We start from the raw sequence: 13936 nt of genomic DNA on the forward strand, positions 1-13936 counted from the left end.
GTATATCGGGCTTAATGTCCAAGTTTGCAGACAATACAAAGGTTGGCAGGGTTGTCAAGGACACTACTGACACTATGCTGCTGCAACAGGATCTGGATAGGTTGAGCAGATGGGCTGAGAGGTGGCAAATGAAGTTTAACATTGACAAATGTAAAGTACTACACATGGGAAACAGCAGCCCCAGAGCAACGTATCAACTCTGTGGTACTACACTGACAGTGGTAGAGAATGAAAGGGACTTGGGGGTGGTTGTGCAGGCAGATATGAAGTTCTCTGAGCAGTGCAGACGGGCTGCAAGAGTAGCTCATGGAGTATTGTCAATGATATACAGGAATTTTTCCAGCAGGGATAAAGAGGTGATTATTCCATTGTATAAGGCGATGGTCAGGCCACACCTAGAGTACTGTATACAGGTCTGGAGGCCTCATTTCAAGAAGGATGTAGAGCTGCTGGAACGAGTACAGAGAAGGGCAACAAGATTAGTGAATGGAACAAAGGGGTGCTCTTACGAAGAAAGGCTTAAGTTTTGCAAATTACAGTGTCTGGAGACTAGGCACCAGCGAGGTGATCTGATAGAGGTGTATAAAGCCTTGAATGTTTTAAGCATGCTCAATGCTGATGGGATTCTTCCTCTAGCTCAGAAAAATCACCTGAGAGGGCATAAATTCAAATTGAGGAAAGACAGATGTAGGATAGACGTGCTGAAATTTGCCTTTAGCCAGCGGGTGGTTGGTTGGTGGAACAGACTTCCATCCCTTGTGGTGGAGGTTGATAGCCTAAATAAGTTTAAGGCTCAGTTGGACAGGTATTTTGAACAAACAGAGGGGTGAAGTGGAAGTGGGTTTTTTTTTTTTTTTTTTTTGGCTGATGCTTCATAAGCTTGCTTTCTTGCATCAAATGCCTCTACTAATGCTAATGCTAAATGTGTTTCTCATCCAGCGAAAATGTTCATGTTAGAAAATGTATTATTTAACAGTTTGACATACGATTTTTTAAATTAATTCAGGTGTTATATTATGGGTTTATTATGCTTAGTTTAAATGCATTTAGTGTGCATGTTTTTTGACAGTATGTTTGTATGTATTGTGTGCATGAAAATTTTGCTTGGTTAAGGCTCTCTGTCACGTTTGTGTTGTCAGACGTGATAGAGAGCTCTATTCTGTGTTTCTTGTATTTTGTTGGGTGTGGTTGAAAATATTTATTTTTTAAAATGAAAAGCCACAAGCACAAGAGATATTAGAACCTGTAATACTAAGCACTTTTTTTTTTTTTTTTTTGTTAGTTGTTGGCACATCAGCTTCTGTGGCCAAATGCACCTCCCAAAGGTTTTGCATTTTACTCTGATCCAAGCCCGAGGCGGAATTCAAAGCCGCGACCTTTGGGTTGCCAGGCAGGCAATTTACCCACCTGGCTAGCCGGTCAGCGTACTAAGCACCGTGTTTGAGTTGAAGGTTGAGAAAGTGAAAGAAGATATTTGTTGACATTACACTTGAATTTCTGTAGATTGTAATTTTCAGAAAATACGTATGAAGGGCGGTTGTTCCAGAAAACAGAAAGTAAAGGAATAAATGAGGAAGTAGAAAAGTTGGTTCTATGAGCTTGATGTTGGACGGTAAAAGGATGCTAACTGGTTGTGGCATGTGTTCGGACTGGTTTGGAAGAGAGCAGGAATTATAGAAGCCAATTCAGAAGAACAGTGCCCATGGAAGTATCTATAGAAAAGGCATGCAGAAGAAACAACATCTATGAAACAGACAATGGAGAGACTTTGTTAGAGATGGGTAATTAACCTAATTGCTCTCTTTTGAATGGAATCTAGAACCCTAAGAGGTTTTGGGGGCACCGCCCCAAATGGAACAATGTCCCATGGTAGGGAGGATTTGTGATTTGTATATAGAAAACAACTGTTTGGAAGAAAAGAAATGCCAAGAGCAAAAGTGAAAACCCAGTTATTTAGATGCAATATTTGTGATGTGTTAATGCCAAGAGAGAGAGAGAGATGTGAAATCCGAAATGTTTAGAAATCCGAAAACGAACCAACTGCGTTGTACTACACTCAGGGAAGTGAAGAATGAAAAAGAACTAGGGTAACTGTGCAATCAGATATGAAGTTCTCTGAGAAGTGCAGACGGGCTGCCAGAGCAGGTCATGGAGTCTTGTCAATGATATATAGGAATTTTCCTAGCAGAGACAAGGAGGTGATTATTCCTTTGTATAAGGCAATAGTCAGGTCACACCTTGAGTACTGCGTACATGTCTGGAGGCCTCATTTTAGGAAGGATGTATTGCAGCTGGAACGAGTACAGTCAAGGGCAATGACTTGGTGAATTTCTGGAACAAAGGGTTTCTTTTACTAAGAAAGGCTTAATTTTTTTTTTTTTTGCGGTTTTTTTTTTTTATTTATGAAAACACCAGAGGTATTAGAACCTACAGTACTTAGTACCGTGCTTGGGTTGGAGGTTGAGAAGATTTTGTTGACATTAGACTTGAATTTCTGTAGACTGTAATATTCAAGAAATTCGTTCCAGAAAACGGCAGTTGAATGAATAAACGAAGCAGATGAAAAGTTGGACAGTAAATGTATGTTGGCTGGTGGCAGCACGTGTTCAGACTGTTTTGAAAAAGAGCGGGAATTATAGAAGCCAATTCAGAAGAACAGTGCCCATGGAAGTATCTGTAGAGAAGGCATGCAGCAGAAACAGTACGTCTATGAGACAGCAAGTGGAGAGACTCAGAGATGAGTCATTAATTAATCTAACTGCCCTCTTCTGAATGGAATCTAGAAGCCTGAGAGACATTTTTGGGGCACTGCCCCAAATGTGGGGAACAATATTCCGTGGTAGGGTGGATTTGTGATTTGTACAGAGTGAACAGCTGCTTGGAAGAAAAGTAACGCGGAGAGCGAAAGAGAAAACCAAGTTTTTTAGATTGCAGAGGAAGCAATATTTATAATTTGCTTGTACCAAGAGAGAGATTAGAAGTCAAGGTAATCCCCAAAAGAGATATATCAACTTGCCTAGAAATCGGAGTGTTTCCAAAGATAAGCAGAGGAGTAGAAGAATCCTTTTTTGCGAGATATAAATCAGCTAAGTTGTCTTTGCCTTTGCCCCACTGGAGAATTACTCGGAGATCGACATTTAAGGAATTTGTAGCGGATATTCGAGAAGTTGAAGCTGACTGAGCAGGGCAAGATTTCTCAAAATGGAAAGTGCAATGAATGCAATGAGCTATCATCGGCAAAACTATGGATAGGTTTCTAGTCAATGGAAGAAGGTCGTTAATATACAAGAGGAAAAGGGTGGGGGAAAGAACTGAACCTTGGGGAACACCAGTATTAGTGGAAAAGCTAAAAGACAGACAGCCATCTACCATCACCTCAGTGAGCGATCAGAGAGAAAACTGAATAACTAATTACAAAAAACAGTTGGCTGAGAATTGCAGCATCTGGAGACTAGGCATCTTCGAGGTTATCCGTTTGAGATTTATAAGGGCTTGAATGGTTTGAGCAAGCTCTATAGTCTATGTTAATGGGATTCTTCCTCATGCTCAAATTGCTCACCTGAGGAGACAAATTCAAATTGAGAAAAGACAATTTCAGAATAGATGTGCAGAAATTTTCCTTTAGCCCGCAGATGGTTGATTCTTGGAACAAACTTTCATGTCGTAGTGGAGATCGATAACTTAAATAAGTTCAAGGCAGAACTAAACAAACATTTGAAGTGACTGGATCGGTAAAATGGGAAGGGTTGTTTTTTTTTTTTTTTTATGGCTGATGCTATATAAGCTTGCTTTCTTGCATCATATGCCTATACTAATGCTAATAAAAATTATTAAATCTTTTTTAAAAAAATATTTTCATAAAATTCAGCTGACTTAAAACTGGGTCGACTAATAGGTGAAATTTTTCGAGACCCTCGTTAATAAGTCCCCTTCCCCTCACAAAAGCAGTTATGTATAATACTTGCCTTGTATAAAGATAAACAGTCACTAATTAAAATTAATTTCTTAGGGTGGAAGAAGTGAAGCTTGTGAAAGTTTCTCTAAGAACAAATTGTCTACAACATCTGAATCTTCTTAGTAAGAAACTTCACCGTCTATTTATAATGGAAAAGGTCTTCGACCTCATCACTATATTACACCCATATCCCTGCAGCAAAGCAAACATGGTCAAGGTCACCGAATGAATGCTATTACGGATTTTGTTTTTAAAGTGTACGTTATAATATTTTCAAGTTGAAGTGAAATATTTTCACATACGTGAGTAAACTTCGTACTTCGGTGCAATTTGAAACACTCTTTAAGTTTCTTTGCATTTCTCAAGAGAAATTAGCGACACCTTTAAAAATAACACAATTTTTAAACCTGTATTCTACATGCTTTGATCTGAGCTATAATGAATGAAAGTAGGAGGTTATGTCGTTGATTAATTACTGTACGGAATTGTCAGTTTATGTTATTAATTAGATATTGCTATGAGTAGAACTGGAGGGTCAAATGAAACCAGCTGCATATGGAGATATAAAGTTAACTGATTCATGTTTTGTTTTGTTTTTTTAAATATAATAAATGCCACCCAGGTGTAGACATCTTTTGATGCTGTCAATTTTCGCTATAAACACCCCAGCAGACGGATCAAGGGGAGGATTCTCCCGCGTTATGACTAACTGAACACTCCTCCGTGCCTTGACCGTAGCAGGGTGAAGGTCATTTTCTGTTGGAAAGAGGCATTGAACACACGTGGCGTAATTTTTCAACCTTTGACCGAAAAAGCGTAGGTTTTAAGAAAAAGCAACCGCAGGAACATCCCAGAGTGTGAGGGAACAAGAAAGGCAGTCCCGTGGGTGATGTTACAATTCAGCATTAAGAACTGATGACCTTGATGTTTCTCTAAGTGCCCACCTACTACTTAGATGAACGCCCTATCACACAAGGCCGCCTACGTTAAAATATGTGGGCAAAGATACCGCACAACAGACAGCTCTAAAAATAGGGTACGCGATAAACAGGGTAGCTGTTCGCAATTTTGAACTCATTTCATTTCTTTAACGCATTTGAAGGAAATTTAAATATAGCAGAGGTAGAAAAATGTGTTCAAAGGTGTATAGCCTGCTTGGGGTTAATACCCCCAACGAAAATCTGTCGCGGAGTTCTTAAATCAAATGTGAGGTGCCAATTTTTTTCGTATGTAAGAAGATCGAATGGCCAAGCATTTCTCGAATTAGAAAATATTAACAACTGGACAGCGTTGCCGTTGATAACTTCTTGATCCTGTTAGACATTATTCCCGTGGAGGTAATGCTTTTTCAGAGTGCCCACACAATGCTGAACCACCATCCTGTGTAAATTGCAAACGTGATTTTCAGCATTCTGTACGAGATCTGGTATGTCCAGAATGCAATACAATTGGCAAGGTTGAGAATCAATAATGGATAATATTTGTAATGATAGTAATAACGGAGACAAACGTAAAGAATATAGTCTTAAATTAAGAATAATGTAGAAAAATGACCAAAGATCTCGTACGGTATCAAACGAAATCAGGGTAGCTGCGGAATGGTATAGATAATGGTATTGATATTAGTGCTATACAAGAGCCTTATATGGCCCAGTTTGGTCAAACTTCAAGGATTGCGGGATTTCCAATCCATGCTAGAGTAACGCAATATGAGGAAGGAGATCCAAAGCTGGAACAGTAGTAATAGACAAGAATATTGATTTAGTTACAACACATAGTTTAAATTCTAAAAATGCAGTATGTGTTATGGTTACGTATTATTCAATTTCATTTTATTTCATTTCAATTTATTTTCTCCTTTTGTTGACCTTAAGGAGTTAATTATCTGGAGCATGCTATCCGATATTTGGAGGTAATAAAGTTGTCATATCTTTGGATGTAAATGCAAAATAAAATTCAACGACGGACTATAGAGGGATAATGCTGAGAGAATTTGTAGATAGTCATAATTTAGTCAATATACCTAGTATTTATACAACTTACTATAGTACTCTAGGCCGATCAAACATAGATGTTACCCATTAAGAATTATTAATATGTATAATTAACCACTCTTTTACCACGTGGAGTTTTTAATATATATTTTATTAAGCATAGCCTAAACTAATATATATTAAAAACTCCACGTGGTAAAAGATTAATTATACATATTAATAATTCTTAATGGATAACAACCACGTAACGTCCTTCCCCAACTATACTGATGTTACCATTAAGTAACTGTGGATTTCGTAACCTGCTAACAAATTGGATGACTCATACCGACTGGACTATCAGTGACCACAGAGTTATCACTTATGAAATTAATGATAACAACTGTGGTTTGTAATTGTTATCAGATTGCTCCGGTACAATTTGATAGATTTTCCTATAAGGAACATGGATTGGAATGCATCTATAAAGACTGATTTTATTGCCTTTAACTGAACTAGGTTAGATTTAATTTCTATTGCTGATTTGGTCAATCAAATTTCTACCTTTCTGCTGAAGGCGTCATAAAAAATCAACGAATAAAAAGACTGTCATCCCTAAGAATTGCGCCTGGTGGAACCACGAGTTAACAGTATTAATTAAGAAAGTTAGTTCATTCTGCCAGGAAGAAATACCAACGTCACAGGCATTGGTATTTCTTCTCAAGAAAATGAGGCAGGTCGACTTCATAATGAATACTTCACCATTAAAAACATATACTAAAAAAATTCTAACTACGTAACATGTGGAAGTAATTTGTAACTACGAGTAATACTAATTCCTGAGGGCCATTATATAAAATTTCAAGAGAAAAACTGCGTCCAGTTGACCTATTTGGCTCAGTTATTAATACTACAGAAGAAACTTTAGCATGGACTATTGATGCGATAATAAAAAGGTTGTTTCCTACAGATGGTTTGCTATATCATAAACATTAAGTATAATACTGAAAATCAATGTGAACCCTTTGTGTTCTGATGGAACTGAAACTAGTTCTTCAGAAGATTAATATCAATAAATGTCCTGGAATAGATACAATTGAAAATGTTTTTATATTAAAGTTCTTTCAATTTTTTCCGCAGGTTTTATTAGCATTATATAATAAGTGTTTGTGGTGTCATTGCATGTTCCCCAAACAATGGAAAGTGTAGGTAGCCTTGATAAAACTGGTTAGGAAGCCTAACAAACCGGCCCAGTATCGAAAGTCATACCAACCAATAGCACTTCTGGGAAAATATTAGACCGTTTAATGGTCCTACGAACAACACAAATGTTAGTAGATAAAAACAAGATGTCTTATAAACAATATGGGTTTACTGCTGCAGGTAGATTTTGTGAGGATGCTCTTGCTGATTTTGTTTCTCATGTACAGAGTTCTAGTGTAAAGTATGAATTGGCAATATATGTGGATTTTGAGGGGCCTTTGATTCCCTCTGATGGGAGGGAATCCTTGACCGCCTAAGAAAACTGGATTGCCGTTATTTATTATACAGAAGTTATTTCTCGGACAATTACAATAGGCTCAGAAGACAGGTTATGCGAGGGCGCCCTCAGGGATCGGTATTGGGCCCCTTACTGTAGAACATGATACTAAATGAATGGCTTGAGAGAGATTTTGATTGTTGTATATCTATAGCTTTTGCAGATGACCTTCACGCTCAGCCTTCGAGGTAGATCAAGGGTAGACGTAGAGCAAACTGCTAATTACATCCTTAATGATCTCTTTCAGCAGTCTATTAATAAATTAATAATAAATTCTAGTAAAACAAAAATGATGATTTTTAAAACTGAATTAGATCACAGAAGACCATCATAAATTAAAATTAATCAAGTGCAGCTGCTATTAGTAAAAGAATACATATCTATGAATTTTGTGGACAGTAAATTAAGCTTTCATCCTCATTTGATGTATCATGCGGATAAAATTAAAACGTTCTCAGGACTGATAATTAGAATTTCAAGGGTGGACTGGGGTCTGTATTAAAAAAAATGCCACTTTTATATTATAGAGCAATGTTCTTACCTGTTGTCACATATGCAGCAGGAGACTAGTTTCATAAAGCTGGAACAGCAAGATTTGAGTTTGCAAATCTTGCTGTTCCAACTTTATGAAACAAGTACAGTATTAGCTGTAATTATGCCACTGGACTTTATATGTTATTTTTCGAGGATTATGTTGCAGAATTAAAAGGAAGACACATAACCGTTTTATTAGTTGGTATAAGAAGCCTAGTAGTTTCTACGATTACTTCCCTGAATTCTTCCCTTTATAATTTTCAGTTGATTCCACTGCATATAATTTTTAAACTGTCTGAGACCACTTCTGTCATTTTTACGAAATAAAAAGCCCTTCCCTTTATCTATGAAGATAGATACATCTTTAAGTAAACCCCGTATCAATATTTTGTGATCACTGCCACCACGTGGGTCTTTTATCTGCAGATTATTAACCCAAGAACGTTTGTTGTTGATAACCAAATCATAAACAAAACTGACTGAACACTGCACTGGCCACCCATGATTCTTTATTCTTTAGAATGTTACTATTGTTTTTGTTCTGTATTCTTTGATTTTTTGTTATTGTTTTTTTTTTTTTTTTTTTCCTCTTTATTCGTCATGGGCATTGCCGGATTTAAGGTAATAGGGATCCCTAACGCACATTTAAGCCTCTTTCATTAATAGCAGAAAAAATTACAGGTTTGTCGAGACATTTTTATTTTTTAGACCTAAAACTTCAAAAGCTGTTCAACTTAAAACTGGCCAAGGTTCTGACATCTACCTAAGTAGATGTCAGGTGAACTAATGAGACTTGTGGCAGAAAAGAAAAATACATGGGATGCATATAAATTTTCAGGCGACACAGAAGCCTGTGGTAGGTATAAGCTAGTCTGAGTTTAGGCAAGCGAAGGCAGATTACGAGAAATCTTTGGCAAAGGATGCAAAGAAAAACAGCACAGACTTCTTTACTTATTTAAACTCTACAAGGAAGTGGATGAATCAGATTGTCCACTTAGCATCGATTGTTCCACCGTTGATGATCTTGCTCAGATAGCTGACAAACTGAACGGTACTTTGCATCTACATTTACGCATGAGGAATTCTGTACGGAAGAGGAGGACAGAAGTTTACTAAACACTAACAGGGAGTTTAATGATTTTGTAATAAATGAGAGCAAAGTTGAGGAGAAATTTTGTAGTTAAAAATAAAAAAGGCACCTGGGGTGGATGGAATCTATCCAGTTTCATTAAAGAAGGCAAATGAAGTAAGCAAACTCTTAGTCATAATTATGAGAGCATCCTTGGACTCAGGGGAGATCCCCACGGACTGGAGATGTGCAAATGTATCCCCGATTCACAAAGGGGATCAAAAAGTGACAGGGTAATTGAAGACCTGTTAGTTTAACTTCTGTTCCCGGGAAAATAATGGAGTCAATGGTTAAAGAAGCATTGCAGGATCATCTAGACAAGACTTCAGTAATAATTCAGACCCAACATGGGTTTGTTAAGGGAAAGTCTTATCTGACAAATTTGATTGGATACTATGATGGATGCAAAAAAATAATTTTAATATCTTACTTGGATTTCAGGAAAGCTTTTGATACTGTTGCACATAAAAGACTACTGTACGAATTGGAACGGTGTAACATTAAGGGCAGGTTGCTGCTATCGATAAAGGGATGGTTGAATGGGAGAAAATAGACGGTAATCAGTGGACACTGCTCTTCGTGGACTAATGCTATTAGTGGAATTCCCCAGGTTTCGGTGTTGGGGCCCATTGATGTTTTCTATTTTTACCAAATATTCGTGAAGGTATAACAGGATTAATGCCCAAGTTTGCATGTGGTACAAAATTTTCCAGCGTTGTTAATGACAGTATGGTACTGGAAAAGGATCTAGAAATGTTGGGCAGATGAGCTAAAAAGTGGCAACTGAAGTTTAAAATTGACAAATCCAAAGTACTGCATATGGGTAGCAATAACCCCGGAGTAACGTACCAACTGTGTGGTACTCACTCAGGGTAGTGGAGAATGAAAAAAGACTTGGGGGTAATTGTTCAGTCAGATATGAAATTCTGTGTGCAGTGCAGACAGGCTGCCAAGACAGATCATGGGTTTTGTGAATGATGTATTGGAAATTTGCTAGCAGGGATAAGAATGTGTTTATCCCTTTAAGTCAATGGTCAGGCTACACCTTGAGTACTGTATATCTGGAGTCCTCAATTTAGGAAGGATGTATGGAACGAGCACTCAGAATGGCAACAATATTGGTGAGGGGAAAAAAAGGGGTGCTCTTACCAAAAAAGGCTTAAGTTCTGCAATTTGCAGAACTAGTCTGGAGACTAGACACCTGCCAGGTGATTTGATTGAGGTGTTGAAGGATTGAAATGATAGAGCAAGCTTAATGCTGATGGGATTCTCCCTCTTGCTCAGATTACACACTTGAGTGGGCTTAAATTCAAATTGAGGAAAGAAAATTGTAGAATAGATGTGAGGCAATTTGCCTTTAGTCAGCAGGCGGTTGATTGCTGGAACAAAGTTCTTTTTTTTCTTACAAAGGTTGTGGAAGTTGCTGCTAGCTTAAATAAATTCAAGGAAGAACTGGACAAACTTTTGGAGCGAATGGGTGGGTGAAATGGGATTTTTTTTTTTTTTTTTTTTTTTTTGGCTGATGTTTTATAAGTTTTTTTGCATTTGGCTGATGCTTTATAAGCTGATGTTTTTTTTTTAATCATATGCCACTAGTAATGCCAATTCTCATTGATATACAAGACAATGCTCGAAATTAATAATTCATGAGTTCCAACCTTCTGTTTATTTACTCACCAAAATTTTTATTCGTGTGCCCTGTTTCTTCTCTCTTCTGTCAGTGAAAATTATACCTCTCTCTCTCTTTCATTTCTTTGATCCCTTTAGGGTCTTATATATATATCTCTATCCGGCCTCCTTAAGACGTCTAGTTGCCGAGCGTTTTAATCCTCACTTTCTAAGCCATTCTTCATATGGATCGATTAGTACCACTCACCAACCCTTCTCTGAACCAATTCTAGAAGCTCTGCATCTTTCTTCAAGTGTGACCCCAATCTTGGACATAATATTGACAGTCTTCAAAGTTCACGAAAAGGAACTGGGCGCTGAAACTTATTTTGCACACAGGCGCAAGAATACCTTAGTGCGCACCTGACCTTAAGCTTACTAATGATGAGGCCTACCTACACTTCAATTATTCTTTTTTTTTTTAACCATCTTTTACCATCCTTTTCTTCTTACAAAGAGTCTTTTGGAATTTTATGATTTATTGCTGCACAGCGATTACCAATGTACGCGTATTTCTTTTTACATTTTGGAGTGGGTTGGGTTGGGTTTCTTGAAATTAGCGCCATTATTTGCCAGGGTGGCTGCTTTTCTCAGTTAGGGCCTTGCCCATTGTGCATTTTCATAAGAACCAAACTGTAAATTACCTTAATGTGCTTCAACTGAATTCATCCAATAGAAAAACAATAATTATATACATTAATTGCCGCCGATACACAACATTTTTAGTTTTGTAAAATGGCTTAAAGAGAGTTATTGAGATTTTTAGCTCCAAAGAATTCTTTAGTTAATGTTTAAAGTACTTTAGTCAATTCTGTTGACAAATCCCCTTCATAGACGCCCATCTGATTACAGGACTCCGAGATGTTGAAGGGCAGGAAGCTATTTCACAAGAAGTAGCTGGGGGGGGATACTGTCTGAGGGATGTCAGGTATGTGGGCTACGTATTAAGGATCATTTCCAATGTTCCGCCCATCTGCCTACTTTCTCTCATCTGCTGGGGGAAGTAAACCCCACCCGTCTAACCTGTATGACACGTGGACAAGCGGGGTGACCCATTGCATGCTTATGAGAATAATCACGCACGCGAAGCACGAAGAAAGTGAACATCTTCAGTGAGTGTTCTGTGGGTGAACAAAACAGACGCGGATTTTCAATTAGGAGGTCACTAGTCCCGAGGATTTTACCAGGCCTTGGAGATGGTTACATTTGAGAAAAGCATTTTCTTGTTAGCAGGTGAGTGGATCTTTTTAATTGTTTCCTCAGCGTTTCCTCTTTTCACTTTTGTTTCTAATTTGGTGCGGGGGGACGGAAGTTAAGAATACTCTTTAAAATTAATTCAATGACCACTGCCATGGAGAAAATGGGATGGTACTTTTCGCATTGTCTTCTGTTAAAGCTCTTTTTTTTTTTTTTTTTTTTTTTTGCTTTTTCGCTGTCCCCTTAGCAATCACCCACATCTGGAAATTGGTGATGGCCGGCTGGTTCGCTTCAAAGATGGGGTCTGTTGGGCTAATTTGAATTATAGCATAGTCGATAGAGATTGAGTCGCTTGACTTTCTTTTGGTTAATGAAGTTAATAGTGTAATATGGACTACTTATTGAACAGTTTCTTCAGGTAGTCAATTATTTGTCCCGTCAATTATATTTTGATTAACAGTTACCGTATATTTCAGCGTATAAGTCGACCTCTTATTTTTATCTGGAAAATTCGTGCTTAATCATTTATTCACCATTTATGAACCACCGCCTCTTTCTTTGTTATACACGGTAAACTGTATAGAATACGGCAAGCTATATTATATAAGAGAGGCTTTGATTAAGTAGCTGAGTCATTCCTTATATCCTTAGTACTCTATTGCAAATTAGTTTTCTGTAAACAGTGCCTCAATTTGGAAGCGTGTTTGCTATTAGATATTGAAAATGTCGGAAGTTTACTCTTTGTGATCTGAACAAGGCAATATTGTTTTAAAAATGTATTAAAATGTAAATAATATCACGAATTAATACTAATACATTAGTATTAATTTGTGTCTTTCTAATACTATGTACCTGCCTCTAATTCAGGCTAAGGATTTTATATCCAGCGTATAAGTCGATCTTAAAACATTAGACTATTTTTAATTGTATAAAAGTCGTCTTATATGCCGGAATATACGGTATGAAATACCGTTGCAGTTGCAAACGCGGTCGGTTTACTCCCGAATACATAACTTCAAAAAAACTGGAATTTTCAAAATTCCGGCATGTGCTGGGTCCAGAGAATGTTGGATTTATGAGGTTGTACTGTATAATTTTATTTCTTTCACCGTATAATTTCAGTTCTCTCATATTTCTTATCATACACCTTAGAATTCGACTTCTCTGTGGCTAGATCAGATACTATAAACAGGGCTGATTCCCTAGGATACTAAAATTTAGACACCCATGCATTCACCCTCAGACCGCAATACTAAAATCATACATAAAAATAAGAGATAATGGCGTCTAATATATTTTTAGGGTCTCTGCTAGGCTTCGCTTGACCATCTTGTTGCCATCTGGCATCACGTGGCTTGCCAGCTGTTCTGTTCATTTAGGTCTTTAACCGGTTTGTTGTTGTCTTACCTAACTTCAGGGGCGCATGAAATTTATGAAAAATTTTAGTGGGGCTCAATGTGTAAAAGTTCGGAACCTCTGCCTTAGGGCGTCTTTGATTGCATTTGACTTTGTAGGTAGAGTATGTATCTCCCTAGTTCAAATATAATAATGGTCACTGGAATATATTAAGGTCTGGTAAAATGCGCTTTCGCCTGAAATGTGTATCTATCTTACATCCGGACAAAGAAAAATACATATCAGGTTCTGGAATTGCCTGAGGTGAGAATTGAGGAAGTTTCATGGTCAACTTCATTCTTGGTCCATTTTCCTTTAAACGGCGTGGCCCACAGGAATTCAAAAAAACATGCTCCATACCTGATGAAAATTATTGCGGACCTTGCGAATCATGTTATTACAAATTTGGAGATAAGGAGCTGTTCTGAATACATATTTTTTTATGTAAGTTAGACCCCTCGTGGGTAGCGCAGTTGGTAGAATCGCAGTCCTACTCACACCGGGTGGAAACAACTCGAGTCCCGTCGATGATAAATTTTTATGGA

General features: G+C 37.6%; 1 protein-coding gene across 2 annotated transcripts in view; it reads left to right on the forward strand.

The window, feature by feature from the left end:
- The first annotated feature begins 11920 nt into the window (after positions 1-11920).
- Positions 11921-13936, forward strand: part of LOC150092019 (uncharacterized) — a 49542-nt gene continuing 47526 nt past the window's right edge. The window contains exon 1 of one of the 2 annotated variants that reach the window (XM_090377729.1): positions 11921-12032. In XM_090377729.1, coding sequence (XP_090233855.1) covers positions 11996-12032 — 37 coding nt within the window. In that variant the 5' untranslated portion in view covers positions 11921-11995. The remainder of the gene's footprint in view (positions 12033-13936) is intronic. The other variant, XM_090377738.1, reaches the window with a different exon arrangement.

The sequence above is a fragment of the Mastigoproctus giganteus genome, chromosome 1 (genome assembly GCF_048544385.1).
Source record: "Mastigoproctus giganteus isolate SK-2022 chromosome 1, ASM4854438v1, whole genome shotgun sequence".
NCBI lineage: Eukaryota > Metazoa > Arthropoda > Arachnida > Uropygi > Thelyphonidae > Mastigoproctus > Mastigoproctus giganteus.